We start from the raw sequence: 18762 nt of genomic DNA on the forward strand, positions 1-18762 counted from the left end.
CTCAAATGACATTGAATTTGGAAGGAAAAAAAATTATACTACTTACACTATAATATCACCTCATGTTAAAGTTTTTATTCTAATACATGCATTCATTTTAGGATCTAAATTATTTCAATCCAATTATTTATATTCTAAATCCACCGTTACCAACAACAAATGTGAGTATGAATATAGGCATGGGCTTAGTTCCCATTAACATCTTGTCACTCTAGTAGGCCTTCTATTGGATCATTACATATTTAATTTGGGCCTTTTTCATTATACGGCCCACTTCAATAAGCTTGTCATGTCAAACTTTTTATGTGACAAGATAAATTTAGAAGTGTTAATTTTCCAACAAATTAAAAAATTTGGCCGTGTTAATTCTGTCTTAATATAGTTTTAGTCCTATTCATTATTTGGTTGTAAGTTTCAATATAATTGAGGTGTTTCATTTTCGACAAAAAGCAACACATTTAATTGATCTTACTTTATAGATTTTGAACTGAAAAATGGTTTGAGAATTTTGTAACTCAAGTGCAAGAAGTTTTAGATGTTGTCTCAATTTTAGTAATTGATGAAATGATCAGATATGGAAGAAAAAAAGGGCAAAAAAGTTTCAATTTTGTACTTACTGGACATAATTGTAATCAATAATGGTCTCAATTTTAGTGCTGATGATTAGAATCTTTGATGCAACATCAAATGGAGACAGACAAGACATAAAAATAACTATGAAAGAAAAAAAATCGAATATCATTGGAGTAGTACATTTTCACATGTAAACCCCCTCAAAAATAAAAATAATACTGAAATAAATAAAATAAAATAAAATGTAATGACAGAATTGTTCGAAAGGAACTTACTGAATAGTCATATCAAATGTTTAAATATCATACTCAATTATTTATTTGGATGAACTTTTTATGGGCCCAAAATAAATATGGTGGTACATAGGAGTGTTAATTACAGCTAACTCTTGTTGATAATTAAATAGTACAGCATGATAATGGGCCTATATTATTATAAAATCAACAACTATACAATATTTCTAATATTATAGTAGTATATTTTATAACCTTAATAGGTTGAGAAATATTATAACCTTTTGAAATTGCAAATTTTCTCATTTAAAAAAAATCTATTAATAGTGAAATTATATGCTGAAAATTGCAATTTGACAGGGCTTATTATAGTTGAAAAGTAAAGTAAATACAAAATGAATTTTGTTTAAAACAAAATCCAAGAGTGAAATATATGCTGCGAATAAATTTATGTGTTGATTTTCTTATAAATCGAAAAATAATGTTATTATTGCTATGATTTGTTATGGTCAAAATTGGTGAAATCTTTTAGCCATTTAATTTACTTTAATTATGAATTTGAAAAGTTCATGTAATCTCTACTTAGTCATATTCAAGGACACTCGATTTTAACTGCGATTATATATAAATTTACATAATTGTACATATAAAAACAAAAACAATTTTATCATTATAAATAATTTATGAAAATAAAAATACTTACCCATTTTAATTTAATAGTATATTTTTGTTTTACATATTTGTATTCTAGTAGGAAATATGGTAACCATTTAAAGAGCAATTTAATATGTATATGCTGAATTATTTAATTGTTTTCACAACAATCATTGTCACACTCTCCAGAATATGGTCCAATCAAAAATAAAAATTTTGTAATTTTATGCAAAGATTGACAAAGTTGGAGATTTCGCCGCCCTCATTTATGGAGTTGTTGGGTGGTGTATGAGTTGCAAATGAAAAATCATCCACAATTGAAACTATATTTGAAATTGAAATTTCATGTAATTCAATTTTATGCAACGCGTGTGCACAATATGTGTTTGGGAGATGTGAATTTTACAACTGATTAATTTAAAAAATTTACTTTTACACTATAAAATCGAATTGTAATTTAGATTTTAGAGCATCCAAATATCTTATAATGCCAAACAATAGATTTAGAACTTAAGACCTCGATTTCAAAATATACACCATTAATTTCTTGCGACTAAAACAGACCTTTTTAAATTCCAAATCTTATAGAAACAATTTTTAATATAAACCACAACTAAATGAAAAAAAAAAACTAAAATACATTGTTATTGATGATATTTATTTTTGTGTTTATCAGTTTATCTCTTGAATTGCTATATTAATGTACAATGCCATATAATGATTTAAAGTGAACTACACTATTAGTCTATGATTTTGCTGAAAAATACACTAATGGTTCCTAAAAATATTTTATAGTTTATTTAGCCTCTAAAAATTACATTTTTGGTATCTGTCGGTCTCTTATACCCCTCTGCATTCGAAAAATCTCCTAAATGTCATGGACGGCATTTTTGGTATCTAGAAATTACAAATTTTTTGGTACCTCTTCAATCTTGCAATTATTTTGGACATACATAATAGTATCTTTTACAATAAAAAATATTTTCTTTTGAATTAATTTACTTAAAAATTTTAAATAATTACTTGAATAACATATAGATTAAGATTTATTCACAGTAATAAAGTTTGCTTTTTTGTGACAAAAGGAAAGTGTTTTGATTGTCTATTTATATATTTTTCTTAAATGCTTCAAACTTCAAACCATTGTTTATTAAAAAAAAGTAACCTTTCTAAATTATTAAAACGTACTGTACCTTAAAAAGGGACCAGATCAGTTCCATATCAATTTGAAATTATCAGGATACTTTTATCAATAATTTAATGCATAAAGACGACAGTAAATAGTAAATAAATAAGAACCACATACTGAAAACTAAAGGTCCAAATTGAATTTTTTTTGTTAAGGTACGAGATAATAAATATGGTGTACTATATTATGAGTGTAAAAGATCATAAAAATTAACAACAAAATAAAGAGGGGGTCCCATTTTGCTGTCATTACACACTTTCAATGTATCAATTATATAAGTACAAAAAAAAATAGTATTAGTAAAATTATACTAAATCATAGTGAGATGATTGGTTAACAAGGGAGAGAAATATATAGAAGAATATCATTTAATGAACAATTTCTAAAATATCTAGTTGATCTCAAACCACACTCATATGAGCTCGATGATCGATGTTGGCCCAGAACGTTAGGATTTGTGTTGTCCATTTATTTTTATTTTCCCATATCAACTATTTTTATTATATTGCAATTTAAAATAGAACATCTGTATATGTTTGTTCTCGAGATGGACATAATTTCCCTTCCAAATGGAATGGTTTAGTATTGATTCCTTTAACATTTGATTTAAATATGATTACAGTGGTGCGTTAAAATGACAACACCTCTTAAAATAACATCATATCATTATTTCTAGCCAATCATTTGTATACGTGGACGAATAACCAGCTGTTATGTGGTAATCATAAGAAATTCTTAAGGTTAAAATTCTCGGCCAGCAATATACAACACTGTATACAACAATTTTTCTCGGCTAACAATATCCAACACGCTATACAACAATCTATGGATTGTTGTGTAGCGTTTATACTATTGTTGTGTAGCGTTTATAATATTGCTGGATACGTGGTGGTATGGTGTCGCTTTAAGAGGTGTTGTCATTTTAACACAAACATATGACTACGTTGCCCAATATTTCAAATTTTCATAAAATGAATATGCATTTAAACTACACACTCTTTGACGGTATGACCCTCCAAATTTTTCTTTGTTTTATGATTATTAATCCATTTTATCAGTATATATGTTTAAGAAAACCACCCTAATTATTGGGTTAATAACAATAAGTTATGTGTTTTATAGTATTTAAAATAAATATGCTATTGTACTCATAAAACACTAGTAGTATTTTACTTAAAATTTAATCATGGTCATCCACCGTCCACCGATTGATTGGAGAATGATTGGTTTTACTTACAACTTTGAATGATTGATTGTCAAATAAAAACAATTTACCAAATTTACAACTTTGACATCAATTATCATAGCAATAAAGTAGTAATTCCTAATAGTAACTCCAACAATTCAAATTCAATGAATATCATTTCAGCGGGACACTTACTTCGCCTAAAATTATAACGTGCTTAATTTAATTGCTAAAATACAAAAAATGTAGTCTATTTATTGTCCGTAACACATAGTCTTTTTTAAATTATCTCACAAGGCGTATATTGAAGATTCTCAAGAATCATGATTTTTGAAAATTGGAATGACCCAATCACCTTGAAACATCTGTAAAAAAGTCTTTTTGGATTTTAATCACATTTCTAAATTTTGAATTATACTACTATAATTGAAGTAAATACTATATTTGTCCATAAAAAATAATTTTGATAGTGGACAAACCTTTAGTATTGCAGAAATAATTAAGATAAAATGGAAAAAAAGGTTGTTAGAATTTTACTAAAAATAGAATCCACCAAATTAAAGTGAGGAAGTTATCATTAATAAATTTTCATTAATTTCAGTTGATGTATCAAAATAAAAACAAAATTTTTTAACTCCCTCTACCCACCATTGACATATCAAAATGAAAACAAAAATTTTTAACTTCCTCTACCCACCATTAATTGGCACTATGTTTTTTTTTTATTTATTGTCTGTCCCCAATAAATAGATATCCTTACTTTTTGCTATTTTTACGAATAAATTCTACATTTCACTAATTCATTTCACTCACATTTTATTATAAAATTAATACTTCATCTATCGACGAAAAATAGATAGGATTGTGAATGACACGCGTTTTAATATATAATTAATAAAGTAAGAGAAAATTGGAAAAATAAGAGACAGGGAGGGAAAAAATAGTGAAATGAGTGTTAGAGCATCCCCATCCATGCTCTTTGGCAAGAGCATAGAAGTGGGACCGGACCCACTTTTATTCATTTTTTACTCTCTGCTATTCCCAAAGAGCACAACACCTACATCCATGCTCTTCCGCAAGGACATGCTCAAGGATCCCACCATTCTATTATTCAATTCTATTACAAATTACTAAAAAATTAAAATTTACATAATTACAATCCTAAAAATTAAAAATTACATAATTAAAATCCTAAAAATTAAAAATTACATAATTAAAATCCTAAAAATTGAGATTGAGAGAGTTGTTTGGTATAGTTTCTTTTTTTTTTGTGTGTTTGAAATGGGAGTATTTATAGATGAAAGTATGAATTTTGGGATAAAAGTAATGGAAATATAAATTAAAAGTGTGAAAAAAACGGATATATTTTATTAGGAAGTGGGAAAATTTTTTTTAATAAATCTGAATTTTTCAAATATTTTAAAAATAATATAATAAAAAATGATAAACCAACGACCAATCAGAGCATGCCACATCGGCTGCTCGTGATCTTGCCGTTGGCACGGACGTGCTCTATGCATAGAGCAGGGTCGTGCCGTCGGCAAGAGCACAACGGCGGACGACGTCCTTCCATAAGAGCACCGTTGGGGATGTTCTTAGTAAATTGTGGGGTCCACATTTAGAATGATGTATAAGAGCACTCCCAATGGAGTTCCCTAAAAACTCCCTTATTTCTCCCTAACTCCTGCCACATCAGCGCCACATCAGCACCAAAATTTATCCCCAGTTTTTAGCCAAGTGCTACATTGGTTTCTCCCTTATTTCTCCCTTATTTCTCCCTAACTCAACATTTCATTTTTACATCATTATTTTTTATATTATTTAATTTTCCCTACAAATGTATTTAATAAATAGACTAATAATGAACAATTCATCGTTGTATTAATCATTGGAAAATATAATACAACGAGAAAAAAAAAACTACAAATAAAAAACGCAAATAAACAAAGATTTAAAAAAAAAAAATCTAAGACGGAGGGGCCGGAGGGGCGTCGGGATCGAGCCCCAGCGTACTCTGCAGGTGTTGGATGCATTTCCAGAGGGCCGCCTTTTCTTCAGGGGTCCCGCCGCCGGTGAAGTACAGCGTGTACATCTGGGTCAGATTGGCGACATTGCTCGAATAAGTGGCTTTTTCTAAGTCGATGACGGATTCCGACGCGACTTCCGACGTTGCGCCCTTCCCCTTCCGCCTCCCCTTCGCCTTCTTCACTCCCTCCGGGCGCTCGTGCGGACCATCCCCACTCAAGTCGATGTGGGCCGCGCTCCCCTCGCTCTCCGAAACGCTAAGTCGCGAGCGCACCGATTTCCCGTGCAGCGCGTCGTGCATTCCCGTCCGGAATTTGGGGAGATCCTTCAGCTTATCGTAGATGTTCCAATACTTGAAGCCCTTCGTCGACAAGTACTGGCTACTATACATCCGGATGGCCTCATCTCGGACCATGTGCTCGTTCTGGCCACTCGTCATGTGAGTCATCAAGTTAGAATAAATACCGTTGAAGTGCCCGCAGTCCCTCATGAGGCGCTCCCAATGCCGACGGATCGCCTCGCTGCCATGGTCCTTCATTGAGGCAGTCTTGTGGCTCCTGTACTTCGCGGCAATCCGCTCCCAGAATATGATCTCAGTCTGGTAGTTGCTGCGCTCCGCGTCCTGTGACGTGTCCGCCCAGCAGTCGGCTATCAGCTCGGACTCTTGCAGAGTGTAAGTAGTCCTTACCCGCTTCGGCCTCTCATCGGAACCCGTATCAGTCGCAGCCGACGACGCCGGCGCCTTCCCCCTCCCGCTCCTAGAAGGCGGCTCGGTGGGCGTTTCTTCCACCTCGAAGTCCTCCGCGCTCAGTGTCGCGGCCTGAGATTCTTGGTCGCCTGGGGTTGATCCGGGGGTGTCGAACTGGGGCCGATACACATCGTCGGCTGGAAAGGGCATTCTGCCGGCAGAGTTGAAGTACGGAGAAAGTCTCCGCGCCGGAGGAGTCTGCAAAGGAGACGGACCCCCGTATGGAAGTTGGCCGGGAGGAGAACCCATCGCCAACAACGACTGCATCCACTGCTCGTTTGCTTCATCCGTGTTGGGAATTTGTGAACTCGACTCTTTCCCCTTACCCTTATCCTTACCCGATCGGGAACTTTTCTTCCAAAAGCTCATAATTTTGATGAAAATTGAAGATTGGGAGAAGAGATTGAAAATGGAGAGAATGAAGATTGTGGGTGATGAATGGAGGAAGTGGAGGAAATATTTATAGGGGTGGAATGTAAAATAGCCGTTGGGTTCAAAAAAAAAAAAAAAAAATTTTAATTATCGCCGATTATCGCCGAGCGTCGCCACAGTGGCCGGCGATCGCTCGGCGATAATCCGGCGTTAGAACGCCACTCGGCGAAGCAACGGCAACATTATCGCCGAATTATCGCCGACTTCGCCACAATGGCCGGCGATAATTCGGCGATAACCGGCGATTTATCGCCGAGAATTCGCCACCTCCATTGGGAATGCTCTAAGGTTAGTATTGGTTGAAAACTTTCCTTTCCGAACTTAGTCTATTTTTTTGTGGACGGACCAAAATGACAAAACTTGTCTATTTTTCTTGGACGGAGGGAGTAGTATATAAAAGTAGGAATCACATTCCACTAACTTTTTTCAACTTTCTATTATAGTCCCTCCGTCCGCGAATAGGAGTCCCGTTTTTCTAATTTGGTCCGTCCGCGAATAGGAGTCCCTGTTCATTATCACTATAAATGGTAAAAAGACCTCACATTCCACCAACTTATTCCCCTCACATATCATTTAAAACTAATATATAAAAGTATGACTCATATTCCACTAACTTTCTTCCACCCACTTTTCTTAACATTTCTTAAAATCCGTGCCAAGTTAAATAGTGTTAATTAACGGGGGGACGGAGGAGGTACGTGCCATAATAAATAATGAGTCGGAAGAATATCCAAGAAGAATCCGTGGCCTTGCATTACGAATCTCGTTGGCCTCATCATCATCACACATCTTCTTCAACATGTCTACTGAGTTAATTCATGAGCTACATTTCAAACTCTCTGCCGCAAGAGAAAAAAAAAAGTAATCACAAATCTTCACATATGAGAAAGTGGGCTCCCTTCTCTCCCTCTTCAATGCATGAATAGGACATCACGCCTCTTTAAAAATCAACATCCCATCACATCCCTCTTCTCCATCACAAAAATCGACACTCCCACATTGTGTTCGCGCAAATTCCTCACAGAGAAAATGAGCTGTCGGGAGAGCGACATCGTCGCATGGTTCGACGCCGCGGCCGAGTCGGCCGCCGCGCAGCAGACGGAGACGCTCCGCCGCATCCTCGTGCGGAACCACGCGGCGGAGTATCTCCAGAAGTGGCTGCGCGACGTCGACGTGCAAAGCCTCGAGGCTTCGGCATTGGAATCGCTCTTCGTCTCGTCGGTGCCCCTCGCGTCTCATGCAGATTTGGAGCCCTACATTCGTCGAATCGCCGACGGCGAAACGACGCCGCTTCTCACTCAGGAGCCCATCACCACTCTCTCGTTAAGGTACTTTCTTTTTTTTGTGTTATAAGAAGAAAAAGAGTTGATTTTTTTTTTTTTTTTTTTGTTTAGGCTAATTTTGGACTAATGGATGTTGGTTTGATTATAGCTCCGGCACGACGGAGGGGAGGCCGAAGTACGTCCCGTTCACTCGACATAGCTCGGAGACGACGCTTCAGATATTCAAGCTCGCCGCGGCGTATCGGTCAAGGTGAGTTTTGTTCTAGTCATAATTTGTCTGTTGTTCGATTGGATAGATGGAACTATTTGTTTTAATGGGAATTTACAAGCACTGCTTATATCTTTTTTTATTATTATTTTTGCCATTTTAGGATGTACCCGACCAGGGAAAAGGGGAGAGTCCTCGAGTTCATATACAGTAGTCAACGGTCAAAGACCAAGGGCGGGATAACGGTGGGGACTGCGACGACGCATGTGTACGCGAGCGAGGAGTTCAAGATGAAGCAGCACGAGACGAAGTCGTACACGTGTAGCCCACAAGAGGTGATCTCTAGTGGAGACTACAAGCAGTCGACCTATTGTCACCTCCTCCTCGGCATTCATTATGCCGAGGAGGTCGAGTACGTGACCTCGACGTTCGCGTACAGCGTCGTGCAAGCGTTCAGGACGTTCCAAGAGGTTTGGAGGGAGATTTGCGTTGACATCCGGGACGGGACCCTGAGCCCCACCAGGGTTACAATCCCGGACGTGCGCAGGGCCGTCCTGGAGGTCCTCCGCCCGAATCCTGGTCTGGCCTCGAAAGTCGAGGCCAGGTGCCAGGATTTGGAGAGGAGGGATTGGATGGGCCTCATACCTGAGCTATGGCCTAATGCCAAGTATGTTTACTCAATCATGACAGGATCAATGCAGCCCTATTTGAGCAAGCTATCACACTATGCAGGGAATCTAGCCCTAATTAGCGCGGATTACGGTTCCACCGAGAGCTGGATTGGGGTGAATATGGAGCCGTGTTCCCCGCCTGATAAGGTCACATTTGCCGTTATACCAACGTTCTCGTACTTCGAGTTCATACCTCTTCGCCGGCAAAGCCACGACACTGATGACCGCCACAACACCGATGACTTCGTTGAGGACGACCCGGTGCCGCTTTCTCAGGTCAAAATGGGAAAGGAATATGAGATTGTGCTAACAACTTTCACTGGTTAGTAGCTACTCTCTTTCATTACGTGTTCCACTTTTTCATTCTAGGATGTCCCATCAAATTTTACTTTTACCGTTTTTTCTTAAACACACTTATATTTTATTAATATAAAACTAGCAAGTACTGCTACAAACAAAAAGACTCATATTCTACTAACGTTATCTATTTATTTTTCTTAATTTTTTAAAATACGACACGAGCCAAAGTGATACATATAACAAAGAGATGATGAAGTAGTACATTTCAAAATATACCACTTTCATATATATGTTCATACTTAGGTACGGTTGTAATTATATCTCTAGGGGCATCTAGGAAAATGAAGATTTTTGTTTAGGGAATCATTGAATTCCAACCATTCGATTCTCTGTGTAGCTAGTACACAATGGACCAATTAATACTAGTGCTGGGATAGTTCTGCCATATTCACAAGACTTTTTCAGACCACCAACTATGGTGTTAAAACGTGGGGAAGCACCATAGTATAAGATAAGGTTTAGGGGAAGCATGTCTTGGTGGGAAGGACGACGGTGTGGGGTCCACACACTGTGCCCGTTCTAGGGTTTAGGGCGCGTGCACACTTAGGGCGCATTCACTGCACACATCCATTGTACGACCCTCCGCATATTTAGTAAAAGTGAGAAAATAATACTGCATTTCACTTTTACCATAAATGGTAAATACGCTCCACTTTTCACTAACTTATTCTACTCACATTTTATTATAAAACCAAACCCACTAATTTATTCAACTCACTTTTCTTTACATTTCTTAAAATCCGTGCGCACACTAAATGTGACTGGTCTTGTGGGACGGGAGTGGTATAAAAGTTAAATTCGGAAAAAGTTCAAAAGTGAAAAAGTTACCGATATGACACATATATCGAGGAAAAAATGTGAAAGCACCACAACGGGGCCTCAGACATCGGTAACTATGGTCAAGATATGGTTTTTTGAAATCTAAGACGTATTGTTCTCTTTATTTCAAGAGTCCTTTTCGTATGTCCCTAGCCAGGTGGTGCAAACCAAATTGTCACGTCTCAATCGATTCCAACTTATCTTGAGAGATTTTTAATTTTTCCGTTTGTCCAATTTTTTTAATTTTTTAAACACTATGTGAAAATGAATAGACCAAAGTTTAGTATTTCTTTATTTAATTTATTTTCACTATGGATTATTTGAATTTTTTTTTATTCAATTGATTTGGTTAATCGTTACACTTAGCTTTCCACTATTGTGATTTTGACTATTTGTTGACATTCTAGGAAATAGATCTAATTTCAAACTTAATTGATCAATTAATCTCTGATTCAATCATCCATGCATGTCACGTGTATAGTATAACTAATAATATTATAATTAATGAACGTCGTTGTGTGTACCCGTGTAGGCCTATACCGGTACCGGCTAGGCGACGTGGTCGAGGTGACCGGGTTCCACCGCAACACCCCGAAGCTAAACTTCATCTGCCGGAGAAAGCTAATCCTGACCGTGAACATCGACAAGAACACGGAGAAGGACCTCCAATCCGTGGTGGCGAGGGGCTCGCAGATTTTGAGAAACACGAGGGCCGAGCTGGTGGACTTCACGAGCCACGCGGACATTGGGAAGCAGCCGGGGCACTACATAATCTACTGGGAGATCGAGGGAGAGGCCGAGGAGCGCCTCCTTGAAGAGTGCTGCCGGGAGATGGACGCTGCCTTTGTCGACCAGGGCTACATCGTGTCGAGGAAGTGCAACACGATCGGGCCGTTGGAGCTGTGCATCGTGGAGAAAGGGACGTTCAAGAAGATAATGGAGAATTTCATAGCAAATGGGGCAGCATTGAGCCAGTTCAAGACGCCTAGGTGCACTAGCAACCCTGTTTTGCTTAGGATTTTGAATGTTTGTACCATTAAGAAGTTTCATAGCACTGCCTATGCATCCTAGTTAGGTCAAGAGATTTGATTAGGTTGGGGTTGTTTTTGATGTTGTATGTTGAAATCGGGTCCCGCGTTTCGCACTCGTGATCTTTAGGTTCCGAGATTAATTTGTTTGCTCAATAAAAGACCCGGTCCCGTGTTATTTAATGTCGATCGTAAGTACGGCTTAAGATTGTCGATGACGTTAATGATATATAATTATGTACCATTAGTCTTCGTATCGTTTCACCATCAAAATATCAGCGGGGACCGGTGGGGACCAGGGGCGGATCCACTTGGTGGTAATAAGGGGGGCAATTGTCCCACCTCAATATATTTCACTTATACTAATTTGTTGAATAATTTTTAAATTTTTTTAATTTCCTTTATAAATGTCCCACCTCAAACTTCTAAAATTTCTTCATGTATTTATTTTTGCCCCTGCTAAATTGAATTCCTGACTCAGCTCCTGGCTGGGACATATTGAGTGGATCAAAGTATATGATTTTCTAATATATGAAGATTCTTTATATTAAATTTTACGAGGATCAAGTACGATGTCATTCATCGAAGCACATATGATATGTGAAAATGGTTAACTAATAAAATTTCAGGAAGTCATATATTGTAGACCTCATCAATCCTTAGAGAAAATAAATACTAAAAAAACATTTTAAAACGAATAATTGAAAGTAACACTAGTGATAGTGTGACTCAATCCATGAGGTTTTCATGATAATTTCAGTGGCCTCAAAAGATGATGCTAGTCATGTCTCAATTTATGTAAATAAATGGCCCAAATTTTTGGACGTTTTTAATGTGAAAATAAGGCAAGTTGCTCAATTTGAAAGAGTAGTATTCGAAATATCCTTATTCTTGTGTATTCCATTTGTACACCAAATTAATTATAATAATAAAATGAAATTCAAATTTGATAGTACAAAAGTTATGTGGATACAAATTATTTGTTGGGAGCGTAATTTAGTTGTTATGTGCAGATTAAAGTTTTTTGGCATTAACGAAATCATTCGAATTATGATACGATGAAAGTGTATCATTCAAACTGCCACGTTTAAAGAAAAGGAATCTTAGTAATTAATAGCAATTATAGATTAGCCTCCAAAAATATTCTGAAATTTTTTATTTTGCATGACTAAATAGAGGTGATTTTTGGTCGATTGTATTTTATGTAGGACCTTAGTTTAAATCTAAAGACATTGACATCTTTTCTTTTGCAAAAAAAATATTATCCCATCTAATATATTATTTATTTCAAAATTAAATTTGAGAAATATTATTTTAACAAGCTAATCGACCAATCATAAGAAGGTAAATTTAATTGACAAAAGGAAAAAAATAGTGATAGTTAAAGTAAATAGTGATAGTTAAAGTAAAAAATCTACTATAACGAAAAGGAAAAAAAAAATTCGAAATCAGAATAAAAATATAAACTACACTGTCAAGAGGACCATTCCAAGTACCAAGAGGCATATAACGATCATTATCATCCAACCCTATCATCCAAACATATAAAACAAAATAATTATGATCACGATAGCTAAGTGCGATTGAATACAAAAACCATTAAAGAAAAAAAAATGGAATTATAGTAATTCTTTTTGGAGTAAAACTAAAAATAGAATCTATTCAAATTTTGATGTTGGAGGTGTTTGTTAATACTTAATAGTGACAATTAAAGATGTTAATCGAGCCAGGATTACATGTTAGTTTTATTCGGATTGCGGACCATAATGCAACTTAATCGAGTTTAAATTTTTATAAATTATAAACTTTCAACTCTAATTTAAAAATATAATGACTCGAACTAGCCTAAGCTATCAAGTTAAAAACTAGGGTTTTTGGCTTTTTAAACCAAAACCTTTTCCCGAATTCCGGTTTTTCACATGAACTATGAGATTTGTTTTTAAAACCACGAACTTTTATTTCGTTAGGATTTTCCCCCGGTGGGTCAACGACGAAACCCGGGTTGTCTACATGTTAATTTTAATCCTATTTATCACTAAATTGATTACTTGGATCCTATTTGGCACAATAATACATACAGTCACAATTATTACATAACAAATGACAACTTTTGAATAATCAAAACACAACTTTAACATTTTGAATTATGCTATTCGGGTCGGAAATGTGCTATTCGGGTCGGGTTGGGAAAATCCTAATGAAATGAAAGTTCGTGGTTTTAAAAACAAATCTCATAGTTCATGGGAAAAACCAGAATTCGGGGAAAGGTTTTAGTTTAAAAAGCCAAAAACCCTAAAAACTAATACTCCCTCCGTCCCACAAAGATAGTCCCACTTTGACTCTACACGGGTTTTAAGAAATGTAATGAAAAGTGAGTTGAAAGAGTTGGTGGGATGTGGGTCCTACTTTTAAAGTATTAGTTTTATAATAAAATGTGAGTAGGAATGAGTTTGTGGAATATGGGGCCCACTACCAAAAATGGTAAAAGTGAAATGTGACAAACTTTGTGGGACGGACCGAAATGAAAAAATAGGACAATCGTTGTGGGACGGAGGGGAGTAATGAAAAGCATCTTTGCCTTTTGTCAGTAGAAACAAATTCGCTTTTATCATTTTCACCAATCGTTTATTATTCATTTTCAATTTATACTATTAACAGTAGATTCATATTCCACTAACTCACCCAGCTCACATTTTACTATACTTTCGTCGTCCTTGAAAATTTGTCACATATTTTTATTTTCGTTTGTCGAACAAAATTGTCACATTTCACTTTTTTTTATCATTTTCGAAAGTGGACCACACATTTCACTAACTCATTCTCACTCACATTTTATTATAAAACTAATATTAAAAAATATATACCCACTAACCTTTTCAACCCACTATTCAATTAAAATCAGTGACTAGTCAAATGTGACAAAATTTAGGGGGATGGAGAGAGTACAAATAATATCGTGGAATATAAATGTGAGACTTATAATTTACTAACTTTTTCAATTCATTTTTCTTTTCATTTCTAAAAATCTGTATTCAATACAAAATGGACTAAAAATGATGAACAAATGAAGTAACTCTAACTTCTAAAATTTAGCTTAAAGCATCCGCAATAGCGGACGAACGCATGCCCTAGCGACGCTATTGCATGCGGCGAAAGCGGGACGGACGAACGAGGCAGACGAGCGGTCGTCCGCGGTGGGTTGGCGTTAGCCGATCGCTCGTCCACTATTGTGCTGACGCGATCGGCGAGCGACCGACAAATGCTATTTTTTTATTTGTGCATTTCTTTTATTGATTAGGGCATCGACTAGTCCTAGTGCTAGACTATTAATGGGATGGAGTTACTCCTTGATACGGCAAAAGGTGTTTAAAATCGGAGTAACGCTTAACTTTTTAAATTTAGCCCAATGTGATATCCGTACTGACAACAGAAGAAAATGGTTAAAAGTAACTTAATCTCAAACAGTTTAAATGGGCTTGGCCAGCCCAAGCACAACTCAGAATAAATATTGGTTTTTATTATAGCCACTCATACCAGAATAATGTTTTCAGAATCTGGAATTGGTAGAGAAAACCATATTTCTTGCATTTGGTTTTAGCATGTTTAGAATAAAGAAATATTAGTGTTTATATATTTTGAACAAGTAGTAATTTATTAAATCATTGTTTTCATTCCTATAAAGAATTACTCAAAGATTGGCGAGATATTGAAAAAATCATGATATTTAGTCAAATTATGGTCTACTCTTTTTGGTAAAATTGCATCTTAATATAACAATCGAAAAATAAGAGGATGATAAGCTTATGCGACTGAATTTTTCAGTCATGATATTTTTACAAATAAATTCAAATTAAATTATCTTTCAACTGAATTTTGTAAGTTGCAAAACAAATAAAAATTAAATCTTTTTTTGATAATTTATCCATTAAATGTTATATTAAAAAAATTCCTTTCCTTCATCGTCTTCGCCAAAATCATCAATGGCGAAATTCCTCCCTCTCTGAAACCCCAAAACCCCTTGATCATGTCGTCCGCGCTCTCAACCCTCTTCTCCAAAACCCCAATCAAGCTCTCCCCACCTCAAATTTCCCCTCGATTTCATCACATCGATACCCCATTCCCGCCAACACATTCACCACCAACCAAAAAGGCGCAACCTTTGACCAAATTCCAGATTTCCCACAGCTTCCACGGCTCATTCAAGAAATCCATTAATGGGTTTCCACTAAATAAAAGTGGGGTTTCGGTAAAAGCTCAAAATGAAGAGACGGATTCAGAAATTCATGGGGAAAGCAGTATGCCCGAAAGATTCAGATATTTGACTAAAGAAGCTTCAGATAAACCTGCTAGATGGCCCTTGATCATTGGTAAAGCTTAATTTTTGCTGTTTTTTGAGAAATTTTGTGTGTGCATTTCTATTTGGCTTCTTGATTTTGGAGTTACTTCATGGTTTTATTGTTGTTTTATTGGATATATTGTCTTAAAATTCACATAAATTGATCAAATTCTACTATTTTATGATCTTATTCAGTTTCTGGTTTATTGTAGATTGTGTGTGATAGTAGTATTATAGATATATGCAATGTGGCTTTTGAAAATAGCATAGAATGTGAGGGATATAGGCAGTTTTATAGTGTGGTAAGGATGCATAATTGTGACTATAACATTTCCTTTGTGGGACTGAGGTTCTTTGGAAATCGAATGAGGTAGTTAATCGAAGCAAGTCTACCACGAAATCTGATCTTGTTTCGATTATCCTCTGAGAAACAACCCGATCTTCTGGTTCTAGACGATGTTTTGACTTGTATGAGGAGATCAAAATTAGATCAGAATTGTGGACTTATTTGAGTGCTCATTCGGCTTCATTAGATAATTTTCGGATTTTTCTTAGTTTGCAAGATTTTGATTGTATGTAACTGTTTCTTGGTTTATGGATGCTTCAAGGATGATGGAATGCAACTCAGTTTGCATTCTGCCAATAAGGAAAGACTGTTGTAATCACTTATTATCATCCGAGAGCTATGTTTTTGTTTTACGCTTATGAAGCTCCTTGCTTTACTAGTGTTGAAGCTTTTCCTCTGTTGCCTGGGATTCTAGTTATGCTTCTTCTCTTTGTAAATTAGAGGGCAAGGTAATTTGGGTTGCTGTCACTGGTTGTTAATCCGATTTCGTAGTTTTAAAGGTGGAGGTTACAACATACGAGGTTCTTTGAGTTCTTGGCTTCTTGCCATAAGCTTCCAATTCGAATTTTGATGTAAACATCACTTTTACCGATGGTAAATGTCTAGGCACTGACTGTGAGCTGTGAGGTCTTGCATACGAGCAAGTTTTAGAGTTTTGGAGTTCCAATTTTCAATGCTTTTCGATATGCATTGTGTGAAATTTTGTCTATTCTTTGAAAGAGTGTCTAAATCACGCTGTCAGTCTATGCATTTATCGATCGTTACATGTTTAGATGCTTTCTTTAAACTTCGGTTGAAAATGTCTCGACTTCATCTTGCTGCTGCATTTGAATGATTTTTTGACATCATGCACGCTATTGAATGTGTCTCGTCTTCATCTTGCTGCTGCATTTGAACCATTTTGACATCTTTCACGCCTTTGATTATGTTTCGACTTCATCTTCTCTCAGTGCTGGCGTTCTTGCTGTACGCGTGGAGAGCCGTATTGTGGGAACTTACGAACTGGAGAAAGGCTCTCGGGGCTCTAACTTTGGTCTTGGGATACATCTCGAAACTGGCATTGGCATTCGTATCCCATTTCGCGGGAGATCCCCTCACCTCCACGATTCGCCTAGCGGAGACAGCATTCTACAGTATCCGATCCTTCTACTCCGGTGTAGTCGCATACGCTCCGATCCCGGATCTGACACTGATCATCACGCTGACATCCGCTGTCCTCGCCGTTGCCGAGACCGCCTCCCCAGACTCCGTGAACAGCCAGCTGTCCCTGCTCACCCTGGCCGGCCTGATCGGCTTCGCCGCTGTCCGAAGCTACATCACCGAGCTCGTCTTCTGGACGCTGCTCGCGGGTGTGTTCTGTTTCGCTAGGTTCGCGAAGAGGAGGGATTATGTGTCGTCGGCTTTGCCCCTTGCCGCGGCTCTGGCTGCTGTAGGGGAGCCGTGGGTGAGGATCGCCGCGATGGGGTCCTACTTGGCCTTGGCTGTCCTCCATCGCGCCGGGAACTTGGGGGAAGACGTGCGCACCCGGGCGATAGAGAGGGTGCCGGTTCCACTGCTGCTCGCTGCGTTGGCGATAGGCGTTCGAGTCGCCGCGAGATGAGCGGGCTCCCGGCATTTGACATGGATGATTGTTTAGGTCTTGGTGAATCAGCCAGTAACCTCTAGGGACAGGTAAATAAATGGTTAGGGAATTTTGAGAAAATAGAAAAATTATTTTCTTGAGTTTGTATCTTAATATTTGGTTTCAAATATGTAGAGAAATGTAGTAATTTCAATGTTTCAAATTTTGACATAGAATGCTCCTTCCTTTGCGTTGTACTTTTCTTTAAAAATATCCCAATATAAATGAGTAATTGACCCTTTTACAACATACTAATCAACTAATTTAATTTTCTTTATTTTTTCAGATGACTTATTAAATACTATTGTTTTCTTAATATTTATATATGTTGAAATGAAACGTCTTATTTACAAGAAAAAAATTTCATAATCTGAGCATAAATGGCAATATAAGTTTATGTATCCAATCAATAAAAAGAATATGTCCTAGCTACATTAGAAAATTAACTTGTAATTTAGAAATTAAGCGAATGGTAAGACCAAATTGTTTCCATTTAATAGAATTTCTGTCTAAAATTGTACTACCTCCGTTCCCTAAATTTTGACACATTTTGACCCGGCATGGGTTTTAAGAAATGTAATGGAAAGTGAGTTGAAAAGTTGGTGGAATATGGGTCCTACTTTTAAAATATTAGTTTTATAATAAAATGTGTGTCAAAATGAGTTAGTGAAATATATGGTCTACTTAAAAAATAGTAAAAGGTAAAGTGTGTTAAATTTTTAGGAACGGATCGAAATAGTAAACTGTGTCAAAATTTGGGGACGGAGGTACTATTTTGGATCACCTAGTGTGAATACTGAATACTGTTATGACTATATTATTATACTCCTACAAACTTGGCTATAATATTATTATAAGAAATAACATGAAACATGTAATAGTTTGATTAAATCCACGTGGGTGAGATCGGCTTGCCACTATTGACTTTAATAAGACCAAAAATCCACGTGGCGTTCATTTCCATCATTTCCACTGCCAAATTACCAATAATATAATTGTTCAAACAATCATAGATATTTCATAAATACATTTTCTTAGCAAAAAATATCT

General features: G+C 36.5%; 2 protein-coding genes across 2 annotated transcripts; both read left to right on the plus strand.

Moving 5' to 3' along the window:
- The first annotated feature begins 7870 nt into the window (after positions 1-7870).
- Positions 7871-11592, plus strand: DFL2 (Auxin-responsive GH3 family protein). Its single transcript, XM_089059705.1, has 4 exons — positions 7871-8368; positions 8472-8573; positions 8695-9524; positions 10914-11592. The coding sequence occupies exons 1-4, from the start codon at positions 7959-7961 to the stop codon at positions 11450-11452; spliced, it is 1881 nt and encodes a 626-aa protein (XP_088915831.1). The 5' UTR covers positions 7871-7958; the 3' UTR covers positions 11453-11592.
- A 3752-nt stretch (positions 11593-15344) lies between these two features.
- LOC125188183 (uncharacterized) lies at positions 15345-17959 on the plus strand. Its single transcript, XM_089058348.1, has 2 exons — positions 15345-15776; positions 17042-17959. The coding sequence occupies exons 1-2, from the start codon at positions 15434-15436 to the stop codon at positions 17689-17691; spliced, it is 993 nt and encodes a 330-aa protein (XP_088914474.1). The 5' UTR covers positions 15345-15433; the 3' UTR covers positions 17692-17959.
- Positions 17960-18762: the final 803 nt, after the last annotated feature.

This window comes from Salvia hispanica, chromosome 5, assembly GCF_029641045.1.
Source record: "Salvia hispanica isolate PSC_SH4W2 chromosome 5, Shi_PSC_v1, whole genome shotgun sequence".
Taxonomy (NCBI): domain Eukaryota; kingdom Viridiplantae; phylum Streptophyta; class Magnoliopsida; order Lamiales; family Lamiaceae; genus Salvia; species Salvia hispanica.

Bases quoted from the DNA above. Each gene is read 5' to 3' on its own strand.
- DFL2 (XM_089059705.1), top strand. From the start codon at position 7,959: ATGAATAGGACATCACGCCTCTTTAAAAATCAACATCCCATCACATCC. The intron at 8,369-8,471 runs GTACTTTCTTTT...GTTTGATTATAG, and splicing joins ATCACCACTCTCTCGTTAAG to CTCCGGCACGACGGAGGGGA. The intron at 9,525-10,913 runs GTTAGTAGCTAC...GTACCCGTGTAG, and splicing joins TGTGCTAACAACTTTCACTG to GCCTATACCGGTACCGGCTA.
- LOC125188183 (XM_089058348.1), top strand. From the start codon at position 15,434: ATGTCGTCCGCGCTCTCAACCCTCTTCTCCAAAACCCCAATCAAGCTC. The intron at 15,777-17,041 runs GTAAAGCTTAAT...ATCTTCTCTCAG, and splicing joins TAGATGGCCCTTGATCATTG to TGCTGGCGTTCTTGCTGTAC.